This window comes from Triturus cristatus, chromosome 9 (assembly GCF_964204655.1).
Source record: "Triturus cristatus chromosome 9, aTriCri1.1, whole genome shotgun sequence".
In the NCBI taxonomy this organism is placed as follows: domain Eukaryota; kingdom Metazoa; phylum Chordata; class Amphibia; order Caudata; family Salamandridae; genus Triturus; species Triturus cristatus.
Genome location: NC_140592.1, coordinates 78,147,412 through 78,175,349, shown reverse-complemented (window position 1 = coordinate 78,175,349; position 27,938 = coordinate 78,147,412). Strand labels below are relative to the sequence as shown.

The 27,938-nt window shown below is 46.3% G+C and overlaps 1 protein-coding gene across 3 annotated transcripts in view; it reads right to left on the bottom strand.

The window, feature by feature from the left end:
• The window catches only part of FGD5 (FYVE, RhoGEF and PH domain containing 5), a 466,200-nt gene that overhangs the window by 126,856 nt on the left and 311,406 nt on the right, over positions 1-27,938 (bottom strand). For all 3 annotated transcript variants that reach the window (XM_085624451.1, XM_085624450.1, XM_085624452.1), the window contains exons 9-10: positions 11,358-11,408; positions 5,580-5,638 (exon numbers count right to left, since the gene is read on the bottom strand). In XM_085624451.1, the coding sequence (XP_085480577.1) occupies positions 5,580-5,638; positions 11,358-11,408 (110 nt within the window). The remainder of the gene's footprint in view (positions 1-5,579; positions 5,639-11,357; positions 11,409-27,938) is intronic.

Below are 27,938 nucleotides of genomic sequence, written 5' to 3'. Positions count from 1 at the left end.
ATCTTTATGTTTCCCCAGTGTCCCCGATTGCTACGGGCCATGGGCTGCATATTGTGTCCTACGCAGATGACACGCAGCTGGTTATCTCCCTCTCAGGCACGCCCGGCCTTGCCATGGACAGTTTCAGGGCTTGCATGCAAGATCTTGCGACCTGGATGTCCATAAACTGCCTTAAATTAAATGGCAGTAAGACCGAGGTGCTCGTGGTGGGGAGGAGCCCATCTGTTTGGTCATCGGCATGGTGGCCCCCAGGCTTAGGTGAGGTCCCTACACCTCGTCAGGAAGTCAGAAACCTTGGGGTCTGGCTTGATGCTGACCTGTCTTTTGGACCCCAGATAGATCGGGTGGCTGGTCTCTGTTTTGGCGTCCTAAAAAGTCTACGGAAGGTCCTAGTTCTCCTCCCTACGCCCGCCCGTAGAACGCTGGTGCACGCCCTCGTTACATCGCGCCTAGATTACGGTAACTTACTGTATTTGGGAGCGACATGTAAGGCAATGAATCGCCTTCAGGTGTTACAGAATGCGGCTGCCCGCCTCATCTTAAAATTCCACAAAAGATCGGCCTCCAAGGCGGCCCTTCAGACCCTCCATTGACTGCCAGTAAGAAGCAGAGTTGAATTCAAAGCCCTCTGTACTTGCTATCGCATCCTCACTGGGAAGGCGCCTGTACCACTTCATAACCTCATTACGAGGCACGTACCATCACGTGCTTTGCGCTCCTCTCATGGAGGCCTATTAAAGGTCCCTAGGGTGAGAAGGGCCCGCATGGGAGGAAGATCCTTTCGCTACTTGGCGGCGAAGAGCTGGAACGCTCTCCCTCTTAATCTCCGCATGGATCCATCTGAATCAAGTTTTCGGAAGAAACTAAAAACACACCTATTCTCTAAATAACCCGGGTTGCCCCTCACTTCTGCTTCGAAGTCTCTCAATTTCAGCGCGGGGACACGCTTCTGAGCGTAACCAAGCGCTTTACAAAACTCCCTAATAAATAATAATAAAGGCGCGTGGTGTTTTGAAGGGCTTTAGGATTAAAATGTAAAAAATGAGGAATAACTCCACTCACATTCCGCCATGTTTTCTGCATTTATGTGCCGGTTAGGACCACCAGGCTTTTGCAGGTGGTAACTGCTCACTGCGCCGATGCCGTATTCCTGCCTCGTTCTACGTATGCGGCAATTGATGAAATGTATCCAATCGGATTACCACACACTGTATCATTAATCAGCAACTGAAATGAGGCCACATGTAGTTTACAAGTTTGCTTAAATCTGATGTCTATTGTGAAACAATTCTGACATTCACAATTTTTAAAACAAAATGCTGATATACCATTGAAACGATTTTGCTCCGGGGCAGAGGAAGCTGGCGCCCTTCCAATGGAAAGACCTGCTAGGTGAGATGACATGGAGGAAGTTTATACTTCTGTGGACACCGCGTCCAGTAATGGTTCCGGGGCTGCAGCAGGTACCTGAACTCTGTTGCAAAGTGCCAGGGACTCAGCACTGTGTGCCCGCACATCACCCAACCCCCACCCAGCCCTGGACAATGAACTCTGAGGATGCAGTTGGAATTTCTTGGCGCTTTTTACAGGTGCCAAGAATTGTCTCTATTATCATTATTATTATGCAGGCAAAGGAGATGTCTGTGGCTCTTATTGCTGTGTGCTCACTAGATGCAGCCCAAACTTTGTCAGTGAGAGAGTTCATGTAGCTGCTGGCAGAGTTTACAGGCATTGGCAGGACCACCGCCAACAGTGAGCATAAACCTGGGTTTCTTTGAGTCTTAATGGCAGTTGTCAACCAACTAAGGCGGCCCCACTGAACCAAAGGAAAAATGAAATGACAATGACTATAGTTATCATCATTTTAGTTTTCCTATTTCAGTCAGTGGCTCGCAGGGCAGGGCTGGCAAGAAGCAGGGGGAGGAGTGGTTTACCTCCCTAAGTGTGCACGACTGCTTGGCCGGCCCTCCTGGGCGGGCCAAACAGTCCTGCGCACTTTGCATCTTCCCCACCAGACTGCATTTCACAGCCTGGTGAGGAACATGCAAAGCCTCCCATCCCCCGTCTGAGGGCCGAACCACGGCACTCAGACCAATCACAACGCTGCATTGCAGTGTTCTGATTGGCTCAGGGGAGCTTTGGGAGCAGGGTGCTTCCTGCTGCCAGCTGGGACTGCAGGAAGAAGGAAGATGACGGAGGACAGAAAGGCGGCAGCTGGCCGGTATATGTCGGTTTCTCCCTCTCCTCCAACCCACCGCCCAGGTCCGGTAGCATCAGCTATTGTGGCTCAGAGAGGCCTAGTTCTTCCACTATTTTGTTATTGACAGAGCAGCTTAGCTTTGTCAATCTTCTGTTTAGTTTATTAAAAACCAGCACTGTCTAGGCTTTTGTATCTGCTCGCGCCTCTAACATAGGCAAGCCCAGTCTTATCTTGTTCTTCTGCTTGCTTGCCGACTGTGGACCAGCTCAGCTTGCCCTTATTCTCCTCTTTTGTCTGTGGAGGGCTAGCTCAGCATGGCCTTGTTCTGCTTTTCTTGTCTACTGTGGGTCAGTGCAGCAGCATCTTCTACTGTTGCTCTGTCTACTGTTGGCTAGCTCAGCATGGCCTTGTTCTTTTGCTCTCATCTTTACTACTGGTCAGTGCAGTCTAGCCTTCTTCTTCTGCTCTCCCATCTACTGTTGCACGCAAGCACATTTCACAGGCATTGTGGGTCTCTGAATGAGCCCCATTACGTGAAGCATTTGTGGGTTAATCTGGGACTGCAATGAAGGGTCTATTGACCTCTCCATAAACCCATGCTTAAGAATTGAAAACTATTATTGTGGCTTAGGCTTTAGACTGTCGTGAATGACTGTATATCAAGGTCAAGAGGCACCTCCCACTTGGTCGCGTGGTGCTGCTTGATGAATGTGGGACATATGACCGGGCAACCCTTAGGGCTCCAGATCCCTAAGGCATGAAGCTTCTAACACCTCTCTGCTGATCCTCCACCACCTTTGCCTCTTTTTAATGCCTGGACACTACAGACAGTGGATCTGATGTGCTAACAGTCATGTCCTACCTAGGACTATATAAAGGGATGCAAGAGATATATGGCAAAGTAGGGCCAAATGGAGCATCACGGCTGGCAAAATCTGCCGCACGAAAGAGCTATATTAGCCGAGTTTTGTGACCAAGGCAATTTTTGTGGCACATTTTGAATCATTATTACTCTGCCACAGCAGCTTTTTAATAAAGTTCAAAATTAATAAAACCCAAATCATAATGATTCAGAACTGTTGAGGTTTTTTAATTAAGAACACATCACACATTTAGAAGCTTGCATCCAAAAATGCTATTCAGCTACACTTATTTACTTCAGCGTGCTCTAAAATACAAGAGCATCATTTTCTAATACTGCCTTTGACAAATCCTCCTCACCTCCCAAAGAAGATTAGTTTGTGTAAGACTCATGCAATGACAAGTTCAGCTGAACCAATCAGGCCCCCACTTGGACGCGCTCATTGCGCATTCCAAATAGGGTTTAAAGGGGCCATTCCGTGAGTGATGTCAAATCCATTTTCAATAAGACCTCCAACAAACAAAGGCACATCCTAACATCCCTAATATTGGTAATAGAGGGTGGTGCAGGGCTGGCTAAACAGAACTCTTATTTCTAATTTTCCCTACAAGAGCTCTTTACACCTCCCCATGAAATTGAATAGGAGGTTTATTCTGTGGGGGCGCTGGAAAGTATCACATTCTAGCAAGACTCATCTCTGCAGTGTACTATTTCTGTTAATTATTGAGTATGTGAAAGTGCCACTAGGTGGCACTTTAGGATTCGAACTCTTAAGAACAGATGCAGAGTATCTGGAGACCTAAATCCTGACTGCGCTCCTGAGAATACTGCTGCTTTCAGAACACTGCCGTGCAAACACGAATTGGCTTCAACGGTGAATTGGCTCTTTTAATTAATTAATTAATTTTACAATATTTTCTAATGAGCTGCTATATTCCAGGAGGATGCTTCAGCATGAAATGGAGCAATGAAAACCATTAAAAGAAGAACATTATGGCAGGAAGACACTGCTTGGAGGACTCACATGAGCAGACATTTCCTACTGTCTATTGTTTCGTAGAACTTAAATTTGAAGCTCTTCTGAAATACCGATTAAATTATCCGCAATGCAATTATGGATCATGTTCTTCCCTTTATTGCTGCACTGTCGCAATAATGGCGTACTACATGGCGTCACACCCACAGTACTCCCAGCTCACCCAACTTGTTTCCCAATTGACTCCCAGATCTCATTCACCAGATACAGCCCCCCTGACATGAACTCAACAACCCCAGGTAAAGAAAGCTCCTTGAAGCAGAAGCACCATCGGCCTCTCTCACTTGCCCTCGAGCAGTGCCATATTTACCACAAGACGCGACCAGGCCGCTTGTCAGGACTGCATGCACAACACCCAACTCTTCCCACATAGGTCATACTCCAACCACACACCCAAGTATGCAGGACCATCTGCAATCACTCGGGCAGGTGGAGCGCTACAATGCCACACTTGTAGCAGTTATGTACCATGAAAGTGTTTAGTAACATACCAAAACCTAAGATAGTCAAAAAACCCAGCTGGTCTGGTTTCTCTGCCAATCACTTTGTAGAATCAAGCCGTGCCAGCCTTTTAGTACCTTCCCTGCAGCAGTGCTAGTATGGTTTCTTTCCCATATGGGAAGGGGGGCATCTCCACACATTGTCCCTCATGTCTTTAAGGTCAGCTCACAACATAGGAGTAGGCCCATGCAACGAGAACTTCAATCACTCACACCCTCGTCTGCACTATGACGGGAAAAACCTAAAGCCTCCTGCATTTTGTACAAGACCGTGTACCCAGCTGAGAAAAGCCTCCATCTTTTAGGAAGGTGCACAGCTTTGAAGTATGAGCCCGCCCATCTGGAGTAACCAGTACATGCAAAGACGTCTTCTCCACCTTTGCCCATAGACTTTGGAAGTTCTTCCTAATCCTTCTTGGCCTAGCAGCCATTGTCCAAGCCTTCAGAAAGGGGAAAAAAGGAAAAGACTGTCTTCCTACAACAATACTTCTCCATGCAGTTCACACTCCGTGGAGGCTAAAGGACTCTATCTCTGCCCATTGTAGAGTGTACACACCTAGCGTTGCGCAACCATTACCAGCATTGTGCAACCAGCCACCATATCATACCGTCATTCTACTTTCAAAAGCTCCAATGGCCAATGGCTCAAGACACCCACCCTCTTTGCTCTGCAATGTGTGATACTGCTGGGGTTTGCACTGTAACTCATGTTGTTATTCTCTGTAGACCTTCATATCACTATATTCTATACAGCGGTCTGTAGCGTTTCAAAGTGAAAATGGCGATCAACAACCAAACAACAAAATTAAACAAAAATAAACAATACATGGTAAAGACTGAAGATCCTTGCAGTTTGTAATTTTTGAAGAGAGGGCACAGGCTGTTGCATTCTCGAATCTATAGTCTCTAATGATTAGTGGACAACACAAATATGGTTGATTGTAGGGTTCTACTAGTGAGAACATGTCAGAATTTACTTACCCCCTGTCTCATACTTTCATTGGCTTGATCAGCGACTTCGGAGATGAGGACCAAGGCGGCTGAAAGGAAGAACAACATACATGATAAGTTAGTTACCCAAACAGTATCATACGGGCCATGCATACCTGGGATCTTCAAACTTTTCTTTGACATGACCCCTTTTTCCTTTAGCAAGCAATATTTAACATTGATGTGAATCAGCAATTTCCATTTTCATTTCTTCTAACTTGGAATAAATGGCACTAAATTGGCCTACAAGCCACACAGCGATCAAAACTAAGCTCTCTGCTGACCCCACAGGGGTCCCACGCCACATGTTTGAGAGCCCCTTGATTTAGAAAAAGGGCGTACATATCCGTACAATGCTCTCTATGCCGTGAGAGGTGGTCGGCTGCTTATCTTAATAATAACACGACTCAGCGTGTAAGACATAACAGTAGAAACTGCAAAGACATCAACTTAATTGCATATAGACTGTGTTTGAAAACATCTATGTAGGTCACATATTTCCTGTCCCCACACCTTTGTGGACAAGTACAGACTCCTCTGGTTTCATTGATGGTTTTGGGTGGGCAATGAGATGCTATAAAGTTTGCACGAGCTTGTCTCAATTGTACCACCCCAGGCATTCTGGCCCTCATTCTCAAAGGGAACCTTAGCCTTTTGGTATTTTAGTAATTTACACCTCTGAGAATGTTTACTACTTTTTTGGCTTTTCACAAAGTCTGAGTGTAAATTTACTCCAAAAGTGTCTCCACCAAATGGTAGGTCCAGCGTGCTATTCACAAAATACAGGGGCTATTCACATAAGTAACTTACCCTTCTGAGTAATTTAGATGTGTAATTTAGTCCTATACTTGTAAGTGTACTACTATTAGCTAGTCACAAAATCCGAGCGTAAAGTTACTCAAAAGTGTGAGAGTAAATTACATGTGTAAATTTCTCAAAAGTTTAAGTTACCTTTGTGAATAGCCCTCTTAGTAGGGCTCCTCATGCATTTTAATTCCCCACATAAGGGTAAGAATCACTCCACAAGCGCAAATAATGAAAACACTTGGGATTCAGGATCACATGGCTTCCGATGCACAAAATGTAGAATGTACAATCTCTGGGTGAAATCTAAAATCCCTAAATTCCGAATTTGCACTCACTGTGGTTCGGATGGAAAATTCAAACCAGTTAAATTTCTGATTTACAAACATTTAATTTGAGTGACCAATTAAAATGTAAATAAATTATATTGCCATTTGAGGTGACGTGCATCTTTGAAACAACTACATAGAAGAACAGATTATCTTCCTTGCTTTTCTCTTGTACCAGCCAATAAGAATATGTTTTCTTAAACCAATCTTTTAAAGGATACATTTTATACAGTGATAAGGGAAGCATCCCTTTGTTTTGAGAAAAAGAGGTTGAGAATGGTTCTGAGTTCTTTTTAATCAGGAAGAAATGCTACAAACAAGCTTTGCAAATACAAATCATTAAATTGCATGCATTTCCATGCTAATTAATGATTTCCTATGAAGAACAACTTCTGCAAAATCATTTTGGGACGTTAAATAAGGATCCTGCTTACATAAATGGGTGCAGGAAGTCAGATTTTTCTGCAGATGTACCAAAACATAAAAGACAACAAAAAAAAAAAAATTGCAAGTGACACTAAGCTGGAAGGTTTATATATACCTTCTCAAGACAGCAAAAAAACTTGGCTCACCCCTGGGGTGGTATGCTATTCTTTGTCAAGGGTGGAATGTTATGTGTTGGGGATGTGTAGAAAAATACTATGAGATAATGTATAGGTTTGAACACCGCTGGGGCAGTAATTGGAATGGGTAAGTTAGTGGTGAATATGACAGCTGAGCTTTGTACTTGATATGAATAAACCACCCCTCATTCAGTTAACTTTGTGCAGCATTTCTGCTTTGCAAAAACTACCATCAGCCAAGTGTGTTTTTCCTGCTTAGGTCTGGCCTCTGAGGCAGTTTTGTATGTCTCGTTAGACTAATGTTTTTCCAAAACTAAAATCATACACGATACATACATAGAGGGGCTTTTGTTCAGAGGGCATCAGCCATTGGTCTGTTTAGTTGCATTCACATTTTACATCTGCCCACCACAGCTCACTGTATGGGGCAATAGGTCAGCCCATTTTACTTGTATTGCCCCATCGCTTTGATTGTCCCAAGTCTGTGCACATTGTTCACTTCTGACCAAAGATAGTTCTCCTTTTCTCCTCAGTGACAAGCCCGGTTCAAAGTGAACTACTTCTTCTTATTTATTTTTAATGAGTATGTTAAATACTGGTTACTTTGCCTGCACTTCAGAGGCAATTAAACGGCGATTCACTTTCCATCTACTCTTTAAAGTTGCATTTATAAAGCGGCATTGTAACAACCAGTAATTGGGAAATTCGTAATCTATTCCTTCTCCATTGCAACTAATAATGAAAACTGAAAGAGTTGTTATTTAAAGAAAAAATCTCTAGTCAATGACCAATATCAGTGAATGTTTTTCTAATTTAAAATGTGTATTGCATGCAAATAGTGGCCACGCTTAGGTGGTGGCATATATTTTTTGGCATACTCTTGCGATAAAAAAATATAAGTTACCATCACAACAGTTTACCAAGGCCAGAACTATTTGCTTTGCCAATGCTTCCTAATAACAACACTGCCCCATAAGAGCTTGGAATGATGTTTATAATTCTGTGTTTAAAGAGGAAGTCGTCTGTATTCAGGAGCATCATCTGGGCCTTCTGTGTCTTCCTCGGAAAAGTAGGGTTGCCATTCCTGATTTCAAGTCACATGTAAATGTCCGTTAGAAGACTTGGTTGTGTTTCCTATTCATAGGTACATAGGTAAGTAGCATGTTCTTCATAGCTCCATGAGGTTTGGATCAATGCTGGGCTTTCAGAATATCCACCAAAGAAAAATGTACATAGAAAGAATCTAAAAGAATCTCATGTACGTAGTCAGCGGTTATCTTGAAAATCTAGCACAAATGTTGTCCTCCTGGACCTACGTTGGGCACCTTACTTAGTGGGTACGCTTAAATAGTTTTGGACCTTTGTTGCACTCCCTAGTTACCTGGTACACATACATAGTTCTAGAGCTATGTTTCACATGAAAATTGATTTGATGAGAGGCAATATGATGACACAGGTAAACCAAGTAAACAATAGTGTTTCGACATAAAACATATCACATATGAATGTTTCGTATCTTCCGTCTTTTTATTTTCCTTGTTGCACTTCATAAAAACAGTCAGCCAACGCGTTTCGCCTTAACATGGGCTTCTTCAGGGCAAGATAATATGAATTTAAGGTGTGTCTTCTGGCGAGCGAGTCAACGAGCAATAGGACATGGATTCTGTCGAACTAATGTATGATGAAATAACTCACAATGAAGCAAGAGTATTCAACCAATGTCTGTGGATAGAATTATTGAAGGTCGGTATTGGCCGCATCGAAAAGGCTGTCCGGAGCCGTCTCCGTCTGCGGCGTCCCGTATCCGGCATGATAAACAAGACGAAACATTCATATGTGATATGTTCTATGTCGAAACACTATTGTTTACTTGGTTTACCTGTGTCATCATATTGCCTCTCATCAAATCAATTTTAAGTATATATTTACGTTCTACAAGCAGCAGAACGTTTGAGGTGGGCAATATTGCATATTGCTAGTGACTGATTCTGGTGGTGCAGTCTCCTTTGACCCAGCTGCTTCTTATTATTAGCTATGTTGCAAACCCTACTTACCTGGTACACATAGACCTGGACCTGCATTACACACTCTACTTACCTTGTACACTCGTATTGTCCTGGAACCATGTGGTATACCCTACTTACCTGACACATTTATATAGTACTGGACTCACATTCATCACACTACTTGCCTGGTGCTTTAAAATAGTCCTGGACCTATGTTGTGCACTCTACTTACGTGACACACTTATGCAGTTCTGGACTTACGTTAGAGACCCTATTTAACTGGCACACTAATATAGTCCTGGACATACATTGCACATGCTACTTACCTGGTACAGTTATATGGTCCCGACTCTACGGTGGCCATCCTAGTTATCTGGTACACTTATATAGTCTTGGAGCTACTCTGCACACCCTGCTTCCCTTGTACACTTATCTAGTCTTGTTCTTATGTTGGACACCCTACTTACATGGGACACTCAGGCCTAATTCCTTAATTTACCTGATACATTTAAATATTCCTTGGCTTATGTTTGACACCCTATTTACCTGCTAGACGTATATAGTCCTGGACCTACGTTGTACACCCTACTAACCTGGCATGCTATCAAAGTTCTTGACTTACGTTGGACACTCTCCTTACCTAGTACACTAACGTAGTCCCGGACCTACATTGCATACCCTACTCACTTGATACACGTATATAGTCTGGACTGATGTTCAACACCCTAGTTATCTGCTACACATATAGTCCTAGACCCAGTGGTGGCTGATCCGTGGCAGTAGTGTTGGGGTGGGGAGAGGCGGGGTTAAAAAAAAAAGAAAAGAAAAAGAAAAGAAAATATCACTTACCTGTCGGCCGTCGGGTGCCGCCTCTCCTCCGTCCTCTACTGTCAATCGGAAGCACACAGGCTCCCAGACTCCTCGAGCCAATCACGACGCTGCTGTCACCAGCATGACAGCAGTGTTGTGATTGGTCTGAGCGGCCTGGTTTGGCACTCAGACAGTTAGTGGGAGCCTGTGCATGCGCTCCACCCAGGCTATGCAATGTCGCTGGGTGGAGAACATGCTAAGTGCGCATGACTGTTTGGCCAGCCAAACCGTCATGTGCACTTAAGAACACCAACCACTCCTCCCCCTGCTGGCTGTGACGACAGCCAAGCCCGCCCTGCCCCAAAACTGGCTTCAGCACTGAAAAATAAAACGATAACAACATTGTGTTATTATCATTTTCTGTTTCCTTTTTTGCACTGCTGAAAAGCAGTGGGGCAACGCTCCTCCGCCTTAGAGGAGGAGCCGCCGCAGCCTAGACCTATGTTGTGCACCCTACTTTTCTGCTACACTAATATAATCCTGTGCCTACACTGTACACTCTACTTACCTGACTCACTTATGTAGTACTGGAGCTACGTAGGCCACCCTAGATATCTGGTACACTTATAAAGTCCTGGAACTACAGTTCACACCCTGCTTACCTGATTCACGTATATCACCTCGGTCTTAAGCAGCCGCGGTCCGTGCAGGTAACAGCAGAGGGGTGGAGCGGCCGGGTAAGGGGGGATTTCGAGGGGCGATGCAGAGGGAAAATTAATTATTTATTTAATTTTCCCTCTGCATCGTCCCTCGAAATCCCCCCTTACACGGTCCCACCGCCCACCGCCCCGCTGCCCCACCGCTGTTACCTGCACGGACCGCGGCTAGTCTTACGTTGGACACCCTACGTACTTGTACACTTACAAAGTCCTGGATCTACATAGTACACCCTACTTACCTGACACATTTCACTAAAATAATGCTAGACCTATGTTACAGAACCCTACTTACCTGGTGCTTTGATATAGTCTGGACCTACGTTGTGTACCCTACTTACAGACATTTACACAGTCCTGTCCTGCATTACTTTATACGTATATGGTGCTCGGCATCCCAGCAGAGCGAAGAAGGTAAAGTCATGAGAAGAGCCCTACAGATGCTCACATCCCAAAAGCAAGGCCACGAGCCTCTGTGTACAACATCAGCACAATCTCAAAGCGCAGCGGTCAGCACAACGCGCTGTCATCGTCCACGTACCTTGTGTGTCTTCATATTCGGCAGAGTCCGGGCAGAGGTTATTCAAGTAATCTGCAAGAGAGGGCGAGAGGTCAGACGCGGCCCGGGAGGCAGGTGACAAGCAGTCGCGCGCCAAGGATAACGAGGGCACCCCGTGCCCCCTGCGTCCCAAGAACGCACGAGGCTGACGTTTATTGTCATCCCAGGCCCTGCCGCGTGCAGCGAGGGGTCGCAGTGCACGTGCTAATGATGCAAGCTGCCATTCACCCCACCCGTAAATAGCAGTGCCTAACACAGTCAGCCAGAGCCCACCTCCGTGCACTTCGGGGGCTTTGCTCACGTGCGAAGCTCTAAATTCAAACATTAGTTCCCCTCAAGTTTGTATTTCCTTCAGCCGTGTTCACATTTTGCACTGATTTTGAAGCAGACGCCAAGGGAACTTTGGCACGTGGGAGCATATTTACCAATCTTTTGCGCAACGCAGGGCATCAAGAAAAGTCGCTGCGTTGCATGAAAGGGAGAGAGCAAAAATGCTCCATATTCACAAAGATATGGAACATTTCTGATCCCTCCTTGCGCTGGCGCACTGTGTGCTGCCTATTGCGACTGCATGCATTCTTGCACCATATCGCAGACTGCAGCACACGTGGACAGAGGAAATAACAAGCAGAAATGAATATATTTCTCCTTCGTACGCCTCAATGGGGCAGCCGTAGCATTTTGACGCATGCTCAGGCTTACAAGTCTATAAATCTGGGATTACGCCAAACTCCATGGGTGGATGCATGAGAACGTCCATGCACCACCGATGGAACGCCTCCCAAGTTGAAATGTAATATAATAACACAGCCCAAGCAGCTGCATTGCGTTACACTTCCTTGAAAGTCACACAAGGCGACACAAAACGCCCCTTGCCTGGCTTTGTAAATATTACAAAGCAAGGACAACGCACAGGCTTCATAAATCTTAACCCTAGTTTCTAGGTGTCCACAACCTTTCTATTGTCTTTCAGCTGCAATATTGTGGTCCAATGTAGTGCGATCTATTACTATCAGCATGCTGAATGAGCTCCGGTTTGGCACCTCCTTGTAATTACTGCCCTTTTGGGGAAGCAGATATTTAGTATGTTACTTCTGAGTATCCTTTAACATCTCGTTAGTCTTGGTCTCTTGCCTTATTGCCACCTCTCATGTTGCTCGTCCAAATGCATTAAAGCGGCCATCTGGGGTACGATGTCACAATAGATCTCAAAAGGCCAGTTGACATCATCAAATAAACAAACATTCTAAATTCCCTATTTTTAGTGATTGTTAGGGACGCAGGGCTCCGTAAAGAGATCTGTTTTTAGGCCTGGCATTAGCCAAGACCTTTTGATTTTACTCAAATTATATGTGTAACATACTTAATTTTAGGGAATCTCAGCCATCTCTCTTCAACGATAGGTCTGTCATTGTGTCATTCACATTTTTTCTTATGCCCACCACAGCATAATGCATGGAGCAATGGGTTTGCACAGTGCAGCCACTGGCTAACTTCACGGTGAGTGCATGCTACCTTTTCACATGGAGCACATCCACGCACAAAGTTCCGTTCAGTGCAAGGGAATACTTTGGAATGTGTGTGTTTTTAATCCCAAAATTATTTTTGCTTTTAGCCAAAGTGTTTTTAGGCTAACGAGGGCCTTGAAGTTTCCCCAACATTAAAATGTTGCAAAAATCACGACGAAACAAAAAAACATTGACAAAGTCAAAAGGCTGGGGGGTCAACATTGAACATATAGGCTTTGCCAAGGTTTGTTTTTCTCTACAGCTTGTGTAGAGAAAAAACAGCTGCTCTCTTCACCCAGCTTGCATCACTAACAATCACCAACAATAGGAATTACAGAATATTGTGTTGTTCGGTGTTGCCTGTTTGGGTTTTGAGGTTGTACTGTGATGTCTTTCATTGAGCGCCCACTGTAATACCAGTGGGCCATTGCTCCCATCCTCCTGTCCTCTGGATCATTTTTTTTCAGTCCCTGAGAGTCTATGATTTCTGATTCTGCATACGCAATCCCAACAGGTCAGATGAGGGTTTCCAAGCTGGACACAGTAGACTGAGTGAGGCCTCTCGGATGAGTTACACAGAGCTTACACAGTCCTTTTCCAGAGGCAGCGCTCTCATTTTGGACGCTAAAACTTTACACAGGTTCTTCCACCCTCTAAAAACATCTGAGGCCCTTACATATAATCAGTAACATGTCTATCCAATGTATAATGGTGCCAATCGTCCTGCACTCTCTGTTCCCCACAGTCTCCTACCATAAACTCAAGACCTCTTCCTGTAAGTGGCAGTTGCTACTTCCCTAACCAACAAAAAGCTCTGCATATAGCTATTGCTGGGCTGCTCTGGCATAGATTGATAAATCAAGCCATGGAGCTGGTCTTGCAAAGACCTGGGTCTCTAAAGTCCTGCCTGAAATCTTGAGTATTACGTGAGCTGCAGGCTCTGAGACAACTTCACTGTTACCCCTGGATGGAGCATCAACGTTCCTGCCCCGTGAAGACAGACATTTCTCAACATTACTTATATTATGAAGACCTGAGCATCCCTGACCTTATATATGTCTATAGTCATGAGTACATCCAAAGCCATGTGCGTATTTGAGCCTGAACATTTCTAAAGGCATTCAAGTTACGAGGACATATGCATGCGTACAATGCAACGTATACATAGCTCTTAAATGTCTGTCACCTCATGCATGTTGTGAAACCTCTAGTGTGCTTAAATCCGTGCATGTTTATGCAGCGCTGCCCACTGGCCAGGATGTGAAGACTAGTTAACGACCTATGATGACGTATTTAAACACTGTTAGGGGCTCGGTCTATAAATATGAGCCTCAGGAAAGACAGATGTTTATATCATGGTTCCGTTACGATTTTGGTATCTGCATATCGTAAATAGCGAGTTTGGTATGTACGAGTGTTTTCGTCACGCTTCCCGATGAATTTGCTGCATATTAGTAAATCTCGTTAATGAACACACGGGTTCCATCTTGTGCACGGCATCCATTTTGTTTGCATTGCCCTCACTGTAGGCAGCCTGACTCTGTAGGACACGTCCACCCCCCCAGTTTGGCCTTGCGCTGACTCATGACCTGGCGAAAGCTGACGCTATTGCCTGAGGCTAAAACTTGCCAAACCAGTACCTGCCCTCGAGTTAAGCGAGGTTTTGATCAAAGGCCAGTGTTGTATAAACTTATATGACCCGCACACACCTGCCCAACCTTACTTACTATCTCTTTCCTCCGTTTCTGTTCCTTCCTTTATGACCTGTTTATGGTGGGGAGGTGACCATTTGTTTGTTATGAGTGGACGGTCTCTTCAAAGGAGGATGTTAGGCTGGTCCGGTTTCAACCCCAGAAGAACGTACGTTTTAGCCAAGAGGCCGGACACATGGGATTGTCATCAATAATAAAGTATTGTTTTGGGTACATGGGGTGCGACCAACTGCACTTTAAAGAATGTTTGCCTGAGGCATGATTTTGGGTATAAAAGGAGCGACCTGCTTTGTATTGTTGAGCAGTCTCCTCGCAACCTACTTGTGTGGTACTTGTTGGACCTCTGCTACTGGCTGCAGCCAATAAACCGATCTTTGATGCCATCTAGAAGAATCCCGTGTTTCTGTTATATTGGTAATCCAGGCAGGAGAACCCGAGAGCTTAGAGCGTTGTTCCCTGGCGCTGCCGGACTATAAAAAGTTTGGTCTCTCAGTTGGCGCCCGAACGTGCGGCGATATCAGCGGTACCGGTCCAAGCTTGAAGATCGTGTGGGGCTTCGTAAGAAAATTCCGGAGGAAGAGATCTCCCACTTCATCGATCCCTGTATGTCGCAAAAGTGGTCCGAAGGTCTTTTTCTGCGAGGTTCCCTCTTCCAGACGGCTACGAAGGACTGCTGCCCTGACTGTCGCCCTGCCTTGGACCCATTCATAATTCTTTGGACGGCGAAACACTAGACGGGTGATCTTCAGATGACGTCATCGATCATCAATAAATTGAGTTAAGTATAAAGTGGGTCGCACCCAGTCCTTAGTTCTTTGGTCCCTTGGTTTAAAAACCTTGGTTTGTATTTGGTCTGGTTCTTTGGTACCTTGGTTTAAACACCTTGGTTTGTCTGGTTTGCATTGGTCCTTTGCATATTGGTTTGGTCTTTGGTAACTTGGTCTTTGGTAACTTAGTTTGGGTCCTTAGTTTTATTTGGCAATTGCAATTTCCAAAAACCGAGGGTCTCGTACATTTACGAGTATATCGGTAAAGATAAGCCCTCGAAGTTTGAAACTGGGTTAGTGAGCACGATGCCTAGCCGCAGTATTTTTGGTAATTTGGTTTTTTGTTGCAACAGGGATTCCCGGTTGGAGGACTCGTGTCCGATACCTCCAGTTGGAACTCCAACGTATGAGCTCTACTCGAAGCATGGCGTGGGTCCAATCACGTATAATGAAATATGGGTCCGCTACACCAAGAAAGATGGTGTTTTGCGATGGCCCCAAAATGGAAGCTTTGAAACAGAAGTCTTAGATAATTTAGAAGTAAAGTTATTTAAGAAAAAGGCTAGACCCGCAATGTTTGACTCTTTCCGCCTATGGCGTAAAGAAGCCCGACAACGCGAGATTAAACAAGCGAAGAAAGATAGAAAAGTAAATGGCATATCTATTATGCAAGCTGCTAGGCAATTTAAAAATGATGTAGAGGATAAGGCTCTTGAGGTGTCTGAACGACAGCATAATATGGCAACCGATAGATGCTATCCAGTATTAACACCTCTGTTGGAAAAAGTAGCGGAAGATTCTGAAAAGGATCCATTAATGTCTTATTTGTTAAAGTCTCCTCCCCCTTACGCACAAGGTGCTACTGCACCAATGTTGCCACAGGTTGCTCCTCCGCAATTGCATGTTCCCGTTCCTGCTCCCCAGTTTGTCCAAGTTCCTCCGGCACCTCCTCAGCCCGGATTACCTATTGCACCTGTACCTACTTTACCTGTGCCTGTCCTGCCTCCCACTACTTTGCCGAACTTTTTCTCTCCTGTCCTTATGACTGACTCTCCTTCTGTTCGTCGGCGAGTAGCTGACACTGTCGCTAATTTTCTGACTCCTTTGTTTAGTTCGTTAACTACGAACGCCGTTTCTGACAGTCGACAGAGACGTAGTCAGCTCCCTAATTTTCAGGAGCGAGAAGTGTTGGATTTGTTAGCTCGTAGGTGGATTTCTAAACCGGCCAAATATAGTCCGCAGGTGGTATTGGATACGTTTCTGCAGTGGGACGAGCCTACGCAAAGATATGTGTTTGAAATTATGTGTGCTTTCCTTAAAGAAGATTGGGATAGTGATGAGTTAGATACAGTCCCCGAGGAGTTGTCTGAGCTACGGAGCAAGTTTGCTAAAGGTGTGATTGTGGGTTCTGAAGTTAAAAATGCGGTAGTAATACTTCTTTCGTATAGGTCTGCTCTGCCGCCGAGAACTTTGTTTAAACCTGATCATTCAGTTGGGATGAAAGCTAGGCAGTATCCTATGAGAGAGGTTCCTCCAGTTTGGCGAGAGGGAGATGCAAATGCTAATCCTCCTGTTTTACCACACTTCCAGCGCGTATGGATACATGTCCCATGGAAACGATCGGAAGTATTGACTCTTAAGCAGACTTTACCTGATCCCCGCAAGAATCCTGCAGGGTATTATAAAGAGCTATCGCAGACAGTAGAAGCTTGCGTACTGAACTTGGCTGATGTTGATATGCTGTTTGGCAATGTAGTACCACAGCCTATTTGGGCAAAAATTCGGCATGAAAATCATGTAGCAGAACTGGGTGATACGTGGGACAACATTGCTTTAGCGGATGGTAGACAAGTGGGCGGTGCGAAGCCAGAACAGTTAGTGACGGATTTGCCAGGTAGGATAATTACTCTCATGAAAACTCTAATGCCCGCGCTGAAGGTTAATTGGGATAAGTTAGCTGCCTGCAAACAGAAGAAGGATGAAAGTGTCTCTGATTTCTTCACGAGGTTTGAAGAAACTTTCATAGACCATAGTGGTCAAGATATGAGCTCTGAGGGTGGTCAACGGTTATTTGTAGACAAATTCGTTTTCAACTTACTTCCTGAATTGAGCCATAAGTTAAAAGATTCCGAGAGTTCTTGGGCAGTTTCATCTACAGCTCAAATATTGGCTACAGCTCAATATTATGAGAATAGAGACAAGGAGGAGAAAGACAAGGTAGAGAAAAAGACGAAAGATCTGAAAACTAAAGTCCTGTTACAACAAGCGTATCCACCCCGTTCAAACCAGCCTGAAGTACAGCAACGCCCTGCGTATCAACAGCAGCCCCAGCATCAGCGAATGCCACCCAGGTTTGATTATTACCATCAAACACAGCCTTTAGGTTTGAATCAGTGTGCGTATTGCAGAGAAGAGGGCCATTATAAAGGTGAGTGCCCTGCTTTACGGCAACGTATGAATGGTGCTTTTGTTCCAAGGGGACGTGGTAATTCTCAGCAGATAGCTAGGGGTAGAGGACGTGGTGCCCCTGTTCAGAATGAGCGCTCTTCTCAACCACAACAGTCACAGAACTATTTTGATCGACAGAATGTGCAAGATGGTAGATCTCAGCAGTACTATGCTGACGATTATCATGTCGATAATGAGAAAGTAGAATATGCAGATTGCTAGGACAGCCATAGACAAAGAGAGGGAGTAGTGTCGGTTCCAGTAGACCAAAAAGGGCCCTATGTCTCTGTAGTTACATTAGGTGTGACAGAGCCCTTTCTTCTGGATACTGGTGCGGCTAAGAGTTCTATCATGCACTCTAAACTTCCTGGCGCACCTTTGTCTGGCTTAACTAATGTCTCGGTGGGATTTTCTGGCGCCCCGGTTCATAATCCAGTGTCTAGTCCTTTGTCTCTTTCCATTGGGCCTTATGAATTGGAAGCTCCTCTGATCTTAACGACAGGTTGCGGCGAAAATTTGTTGGGTCTAGACTTGTTGAAAAGATTATATGCGACCCTGCATTGTTCTCCCTCAGGAGTACATCTTACCTTGGGACGGAGAGTGGTTTCTCCAATGTATGTGTCAAAAGATAAGCTTCCACTGGAATTGCGCTGTCTCCCTGATTCTCTTTGGGCTGATGGTCCTAATGATGTGGGTCTCCTTGAGATCCCACCATATGTTGTGACTTTGAAAACAAATGTTAAACTACCACGCATTCCTCAGTATAAGATTTCGAGTGATGGTGAGCGAGCACTTTTGGCGATCATTTATGATCTGATCGAGAAGGGTGTGATTGAGGAAACTAGGGGTAATGTATGCAACAGTCCAGTTTTACCGATTATGAAACGTACAGATTCTTCTCAGCCACCCGTATACCGCTTTGTGATAGATCTTCGCGAAGTCAACAAAATTGTCATCCCACAGTTTCCTGTGGTACCGGACATAACTGCCTTACTGACGTTGATTCCTGCCTCAGCATCCTGGTTTTCGGTTATTGACTTAAAGAATGCCTTCTTTAGCATCCCGATCGCTGAAGAAAGCAGAGATATCTTTGGCTTCTCATTAGGTGGGCGTAGTTTCAGATTTCGGCGCGCTCCCCAAGGTTATTGTGAGAGTCCCTCAATCTATAGTCAGGCTCTAAAAATGCAGCTTGATACTCTTGTGTTGCCGGCTGGTGCTGCTCTCATTCAGTACGTAGATGATCTTCTTGTGGCAGCTGATAATGAGGAAATATGTAAAACAGCTACGATTTCTTTGCTCCGTCATTTATCTGACTACAAACATAAAGTATCACCTTCGAAACTACAGTATTGTTGTCAAGAGGTGACCTACTTAGGTCATCTCTTATCAAAGGAGGGAAGGAAGTTGACCCCAGAAAGAATTAGAGCGATTGCACAAATGACTGTACCAAGTACACAGAGAGAAGTGCGTGCGTTTTTAGGTATTACGTCATACTGTCGCCAGTGGATCCCCAATTTTTCTTTGTTAGCAAAACCTTTGTTGGCTCTGACATGCAAAAATACACCCAATACTCTTCCTTGGTCTGACGAGTGTCAGAAAAGTTTTTCGGAGTTACGTACTGCACTCTGTTCGGCTCCTGTGTTGGGTACACCCGACTACAGTAAGCCCTTCACATTGTTCGTTCACGAGAGAGAAGGTTGTGCATTGTCGGTTTTGACACAGTTATTTGGTGACAAACAACGTCCATGTGCGTATTTCTCGTCAACTTTAGATCCGGTAGCTAGAGCATTGCCGAGTTGTTTGAGAGCTACAGCAGCAGCTGCAGTCTCTATTCGACAATCTGCTGGTTTGGTGATGGACAATGACCTGCTGGTATTGGTTCCACATGCAGTGGATACCTTGATGAACAGAACTAAAACACAACACCTCACGAGTGCGAGATTGTCAGGGTATGAGTTGACACTATTAGCTAGTCACATACACATAAAAAGGTGCAATGTGCTGAATCCCGCAACACTGTTGCCGGTTTCCATGAATGCGAATGAGGTAGAGCATGATTGTTTTCTGAGGACGGAAGAAGAAACAAAAGGAAGAGTGGATTTACAGAATACCGCTTTTTCAGATCCGGATGGTACATTATGGGTGGATGGATCTTGCTATAAGTTGCCGAATGGTGATACGACTGCTGCGTATGCGGTGACGACGTTGAGCACGATTGTTGAAACAGCACGAGTGAATCACAACTCCGCACAAGCTGCAGAACTGATTGCATTGACAAGAGCGTGTGTTTTGTCTGAGGGAAAGAGAGTGAATGTGTATACTGATAGTCAGTATGCATTTGGTGTGGCGCACAGTTTTGGACGTCTGTGGAGAGAAAGGGGATTCCTGACGTCCCATGGCACAAAGATTCAGCATGGACAGTTGGTGAATGAGCTTCTGGAAGCACTTACATTGCCGAAGCAAGTTGCGATTGTGAAATGCAGCGCGCACCAAAAGATTACAGATGACGTTGGTCGTGGGAATGCGTTTGCGGATGAAGTTGCGAAAGAGACAGCGAGAAACATGATGAGTCGAATGTATGTTGCGAGTAATGCGAGATGGATGAGTGAAACCGGAATGTGTGAAGATACGATTGAAAGTGTGAAACAGATTCAAGCTGAAGCTACTGAGAGTGAGAAGAACGTATGGAAAGAAAGCACGGGTAAATTGGATTCGACTGGATGTTGGATTGATTTGTCCGAGCATCAGAGATGGATGTTGCCAAACGCATATGTACATGCAGTAGTAACGATGGCACACGGTCTGTCGCACATCAGTGTAAAAGGGATTTGCAAGGTGCTAGCTCCAGTGTGGAAGAATTCTGGAATTTCTAAGTGTGCAGAGAATGTGGTGAAGAATTGTATGGTGTGCTTGATGCACAATCCTGGTAAGGGAACTCCAACTCCTGCAGGTCACTTTGCTCCCCCTACATGCCCCTTTGAGGTCCTACAGCTAGACTTCATTCACATGGAAAGACGCAACAACTTGAAATACGTCCTTGTCGTAGTTTGCGCCTTTTCAAAATGGGTAGAAGCTTATCCGTTAAAGGATAACACTGCTTTGTCCACTGCCAAAATCCTGCTCAAAGAATTTTTTCCTAGGTATGGGTTGCCAAAGATTGTGTGGAGTGATAATGGAAGTGAGTTCGTGGGTGAGATAATGAAGAAAGTGTGTGCTGGTCTGGGGATCAGGCAGAAATTCCATAGTGCAAATCACCCCCAATCAGCGGGGCTTGTTGAGTGCTATAATGGCACTCTGAAGCTAAAACTGGCTAAAATTCAAGCGAGTACTGGATTATCATGGCCAGACGCGCTGCCCTTGGCGCTTTTGTCCATAAGGACGACCGCACATTCAAGAGTTGGGCTTAGTCCATACGAGGTAGTTTTTGGTCGTCCTGCCAACATTTGGGGTGTCCCGAGACCTAAACAATTTAGTAGCATAGAACATCCAATGTTGATTGACTATTTATTTGATTTGACTACTAAATTGCGAATCATTCATCAGCAGGTTGTTGAGAGCTTACCTAAGGCATCCGAAGATCCCGGCCACAAGTTGCAGCCAGGCGACCTAGTCTTGGTCAAAAATTTTCAGAGGACCGAAAATCTACAACCTCGCTGGCTTGGCCCGTATATGGTCCTTTTGTCCACCCGCACTGCAGTCCGGCTCAAGGAGAAAAAAAACTGGGTACACGCTGCCCATACAAAGCGAGTACCACTCCCTTTACCTTTTGATTCCTGGGTTCGAGAGGGTGTGGGGAATTCCGAATCCGAAACCATCCCTCAGTTTATTCCTTTTTCTGATGCCCAATTTGAAGGACATGAATCTGTGACCACTTCAGACACTACTGAACAATCTGGAACATTGCCGTCACCTACGGACTCTGGAACAGTCAGAACTCCTGAGGCGGAAGCCGGGAGATAGTGTATTTCTTGTTTTTAAAAGTGTGTAATCTGTTATTTGTTTCATTTACTCACTTCCCCCTCCTGGGCACTGCACTTGTGATCTTGGCATTTCCCGCGCAACCGATTGTAGAGCTGCAGCGGTGCCACTACTTCTCCGCCGCCATTCTCCTGAGGCTGTTGGCCACGCCCCCTCCCAACACGCCACGCCCCCCCGCCGAAGCCTTTAAAAACGCGCTGAATACGAGCGCGAGGCAGAGACAGTCAGAACTCCTGAGGCGGAAGCCGGGAGATAGTGTATTTCTTGTTTTTAAAAGTGTGTAATCTGTTATTTGTTTCATTTACTCACTTCCCCCTCCTGGGCACTGCACTTGTGATCTTGGCATTTCCCGCGCAACCGATTGTAGAGCTGCAGCGGTGCCACTACTTCTCCGCCGCCATTCTCCTGAGGCTGTTGGCCACGCCCCCTCCCAACACGCCACGCCCCCCCGCCGAAGCCTTTAAAAACGCGCTGAATACGAGCGCGAGGCAGAGACAGTCAGAACTCCTGAGGCGGAAGCCGGGAGATAGTGTATTTCTTGTTTTTAAAAGTGTGTAATCTGTTATTTGTTTCATTTACTCACTTCCCCCTCCTGGGCACTGCACTTGTGATCTTGGCATTTCCCGCGCAACCGATTGTAGAGCTGCAGCGGTGCCACTACTTCTCCGCCGCCATTCTCCTGAGGCTGTTGGCCACGCCCCCTCCCAACACGCCACACCCCCCCCTCTACCTCTCATCCTATAAAAATGTGCTTCTCCCGTACGCGCAGCGGACGGGCGCAGCGGGCGCGCCGTCAGCGCGCCTAAGGCGCGCCAAAGGCAAGCCCGTCTGCGCCCGTCCGCGCCAGGACGGGCCTGAGGGCATGCCGTGCTGCCCAGCCTATCATATATTCCCCCCAAGCACTCAGAGACCTTCAGCACACCGTCACTCTACCATCCCCTACGACTTTGCACCGCATTATGTCAGCAGGCCTATCGCGCCCTAACCAACTCCCTATCAATGGCCGTATACCCTTAGCATTGCCACCAGCGAACACCACATCCCTCAGGGTTTCCTATCTTAATACCCGCTCAATGGTGAAGCACTCTGAGGATATTTTTATCCTGCTAACTAGCTCGACCCCTGATATGCTTTTACTGACAGAAACATGGCTTACCCCAGAGTCCACGCCGGATATTCTGGCAGCCCTCCCTCCCGATTACTACATCCTTCGCGCCGACCGCCCTGGCGACCGGCCTGGGGGTGGAGTAGCGGCCATTATCTCCAAGCGTCTGATATCCTTATCCTCTTACTCCCTTCCGTTACCTGAGGTGGAGAACCTAATTATCAGCGTGCAAACGGATGTTGGTCCCCTCACTTTTCTTCTACTTTATCGGCCCCCACACCCCATGCCATCTTTTTCCACCATCTTTAGTGAACAACTTTCCTCCCTTCTTATATCGCACTCCCACCTCGCCATTTTTGGCGATTTGAATTACTGGTTTGGCGACAGTCACGCCGGCCCTCATGCTACTGAGCTCTTTGAGACGCTCAAAAGCCTGAACCTTGTCCAACATGTCTCCGAACCCACTCACATCAAGGGACATGTTTTGGACCAGATCTGGACCTGCAACCTGGAGTTGTCTCTACCAGTCATACGTCCGTGTGCCTGGTCTGACCATCACTTGGTAGACACCACCATCACGGCTGCTGCTCAGGCCCCTGCGCCCTTGATGGCCGGCGGCCTTGCCCGCAAATGGAGTTCATATGACTCCCAGGGATTTCTTATCGCCCTGGCTGACTCTTGCCCGGTGATCTCTGACCCTATTGACACGGATAGGCTAGAACATAACGTGGCCTCCTGGCTTGAGTCGGCCAGCGATCTGTTTGCTCCCTTGGTCAAATTCCCCTGCACTAGACACAGGAACTCTCACAGATGGTTTTCCGACGACCTTAAAGCCCGGAAACTCAAAACCCGTCAGTTGGAACGCATCTGGAGACATGATTATTCTGACCTAGCCAAACAATCTTACCTGATTGCCCGTAAAGAATTCAAGTCAGCTATCCGGTCAGCAAAAATTGAACACTTCGCCAGTAGGATTTCTCTGGCAGCTAACAAATCTAAGGAGGTTTTCAGAGTTCTGAACGAGCTAACCACAGACGACAGGACCCTCCCAGCCCAGACCCCTACTCAGGAGGCCTGCGACACCCTGAACTCGTTCTTTTTAGAAAAAATTTCCACAATTAAAAAATCCATTCCTTCACTTTCCCAACTGTCACTACCGGATACTTCCCTTAATAACACATTGTCCTTCACTTCTTTCCCGGCTCTAGACTCTTCTTCTCTGGCGGAACTAGCCACTCGTGTAAAATCCGGCTCCCCAAATGACTGCTGTCCACCGTCCGTTTTGCGGAGCATATGTCTCAATTTACCTGACAGTATCCTTCATCTCCTTAATAGCTCCCTCAGTAGCGGCGTCTGCCCCACTTCCTTCAAGGAAGCCATTCTGGTTCCTTTACTAAAAAAACCTGGCGCCGACATGTCGGAGCCATCAAACTACCGCCCCATCTCCCTTCTCCCTTATTTCTCTAAACTTATGGAGGCCCATGTCACTCGCTGCCTATCCAGGTTCATAGAATCCTCTGGCTACCTTGTACCAACTCAGGCCGGCTTCAGACCCGCCCATTCTACTGAAGCCGTTATTCTGGCAGCCCTTGACACACTCAGAGGCAACGCGGACGCAGGAAAACCCCAAGCCCTCGTCCTACTGGATCTGTCGGCCGCGTTCGACACGGTGGATCATGACATCCTTCTCCACCGTGTCGGGCATCCAGGGCGTTGCTTTTGAGTGGGTCAGGTCCTTTCTCACGGGGAGAACTCAGGCGGTCCGCCTTGGTCCCTACACTGCCAAAAAAACTCTCACATCCTGTGGTGTTCCCCAAGGCTCTTCCCTTTCCCCGCTTCTCTTTAATCTTTACCTCCGACCACTTATTCAATCACTCTTGAAATGGGACATCGTCACTTATAACTACGCTGACGATCTCCAGATCATCTTCCCCCTCAACTCTCCAAATGCCATCAAAACTTTTCATGGAGCCATGACTCACATCCAACTCTGGATGAACCAGAACCAATTGAAGTTGAACCCCGGTAAAACTGAGCTTCTACTCCCTGGACTCAGCTCCACCTACTGGGGCCCACAGTTCTGGCCTCCAGAGTTCGGCTCCCCCCCCGTTCCTGCAAAAACAGTAAAAAGTTTAGGTGTCATCATTGACACCGAGCTTTCTCTCAGGGCTCAGGTGGGAGCGGTGGTTTCCTCCTGTATGTTTCAACTTCGGAGGATCCGCAAAGTCCGCCATTTTCTCCCCCCGGCAGCACTCACCCAAACTGTTATCTCGCTGGTACTCTCCCGCCTGGATTTTTCTAACGCTATCTATCACGGTCTTCCACAATACCTGATTCAACGCCTCCAGGTTGTTCAGAACCAGGCTGCCCGCCTGATCCATGGAACACCCAGATGGCAATCAGCCAAACCTTTGCTTGTGAATCTGCACTGGCTCCCGGTCGAGCGAAGGGCTGCCTTCAAGGTGGCTTGTCTTACCTTCAAGGCACTTCATTGCCCTTCCCCTGCTTTCCTGAAATCCACCATCCACCCTTACTGTCCCATACGTCATCTTCGATCCGCTCACCTTGACTTGCTGATCATCCCCAGGGGCAAAACCAAGAGATTCGGCGGACGCCGGTTCTCCCAGTTGGCCCCTGGACTCTGGAACACCCTCCCTCTTTCTATCAAATCCTGCTCTTCCTTCCTTAACTTCAGGAAAATGCTAAAAACTTTTCTCTTCCCTGCCCCCATGTAGATTCTGTTACCTCCACTTCCCCCTCACTCTGCTCTGTTCTGTCTACCAGCGCCAGGAAGCTTCGGTGTCAGTGCGCTTTACAAGCAACACTTAACATAACATAACATAACATAATACTCACAGACCCGAACACTCCTGCTACTGAACTTTTTCCGGACCATACTCGACCTGGAAGAAGCAGATATAACCTACGTCCCCGAACTCTCATGAACTGATTTTTTTTAATGATTTTTGTGTACATTTCTCCCAACCAAGAAACTTGCTTGTTTTTTTTTGTTTTCCCTTTTTCCGAACCGCCACCCGGGTTCAGCCGGAGGGTCGCGGTGTAAAGACTCAGGAGTACAGGCTCCTTGACACAAGGTCAGGGGTTCTATTGGTCTTAAGGGCGTTCCTTGAGCTAGTAGGCGTAGTCCTGAGCACAGAAGACCCAACCGCCGCGGACGGCTCGTTAGAGGGTGGAGTTTCTTGGTTTGATGGGATTAACTGATAAAATGTTTTTTAGTAAGAGTTTTCTAGTTAAATGTACCCTATTGACACTCAGTATTTCGATAACTTTGGTGGGTGGGATTGTCCTCCTTATTCAGTTCCTATCCACACCTACCCCACAACCTACGTCTACTCCTTTGTTTTCCACTGTTTCTACACACTCTTTTCACCCCTTGCCTGAACATGAACAAACTAGAAGACTGGAATTCACAAACAACTCGTTCATCCAATTGCTTCACCAACACCAATTAATAGTCAACACCACTAATTGTTGGGTGTGTGGTTTGATGCCACATACAATGGGAAAGGGTATCCCCTACTTAGTCCTACCTTTTAGTCAAAACGGGTCATCATGGGCTTTTCAGACGATGTTCCTTTTTGCTTTGGAAATCTATCCCCCGCGTCCCCCGCGTTCTGTGAAACATAACTCGAATCCAGCCTTGGTGAAGGGAATTGCGAACATGAGCAGAGATGTGAATGCCTATATGTCTATTCCCAGGGACGAGTTATCAGCTTACACTGGGTGGAACGCAACTGGATACCGCATTAGTCTGGGTGGGAAACAGCGTAAGAGATCGTCTCCGATTTGGGTCGTACCCCACCGAGGTCATTTTTGTCTGCAAGGAAATGGTACGAATCAGAGGGCTCAGCTAGGGAAGAGTGTTTGCACTCAGACGTACATTTTTCCGTCGCAGTCTTCCCCATCATTTTTGGCTGCTAAGGGTACGTACTTTGTATGCCACAATCAGGCTTATACATGGCTGCCCCCAGATTTTTCGGGCATTTGCTTTGTTGCCTATCTGTTGCCCCCTACGTATACCGCTTCCGCTGACTATCACAAGACGAGAGTTGTGAGAGGTGTCTTCGATAAGGAGGACACCGCGGGTCAAGAAGCAGGGGATTTCTTTAAGGGATTCCTGCCGTACTGGGGACCCATGGTAAATAGTAGGCATTTGAGACAACTAACCCGAGTGGTTGAGTCCACGGTGAACGAAACTGCTGGTGCCCTTAGTAATTTGACAGCTGAGCTTCAAGCGGATCGCCTCATGACATTACAAAACCGTATGGTTTTAGATGTTCTACTTGCTGACCGAGGGGGAGTATGTAAAGTGATCCAATCGAGCTGCTGTGTCTTCATACCAGACAATGCTCCAACAGTGTACAAGGCCATTTCCAGGTTACATAAGATCTCCGAGTCTATACATATGGCCGAAGGAGATTGGTCGTTAACTGATTGGTTCTGGGGACTGTTGTCCACGTGGGGATGGAGAATTCTGACGATCAGTGGTATGGCTCTAGCAGTCCTTTTCACTTGTTGCCTCTGTGTGCAGTGTGGTCCTGCCTTGTGTAGCCTTTGCGCTACGGTATGCGTGCGCAGTCCGCCTGTTTCACGGGAGGAACAGAGAGGTAGGATGATGCTTCAGCAACATACTGATGATCTGATGAAGATTGATATTGACTCAGATTCAGAATGGGTTATTGCCTAAGTGAGGGCAAAAGGAGGGTCTGTGGTTCCGTAAATTCTGAACCCGTGTGTTTATATCATGGTTCCGTTACGATTTTGGTATCTGCATATCGTAAATAGCGAGTTTGGTATGTACGAGTGTTTTCGTCACGCTTCCCGATGAATTTGCTGCATATTAGTAAATCTCGTTAATGAACACACGGGTTCCATCTTGTGCACGGCATCCATTTTGTTTGCATTGCCCTCACTGTAGGCAGCCTGACTCTGTAGGACACGTCCACCCCCCCAGTTTGGCCTTGCGCTGACTCATGACCTGGCGAAAGCTGACGCTATTGCCTGAGGCTAAAACTTGCCAAACC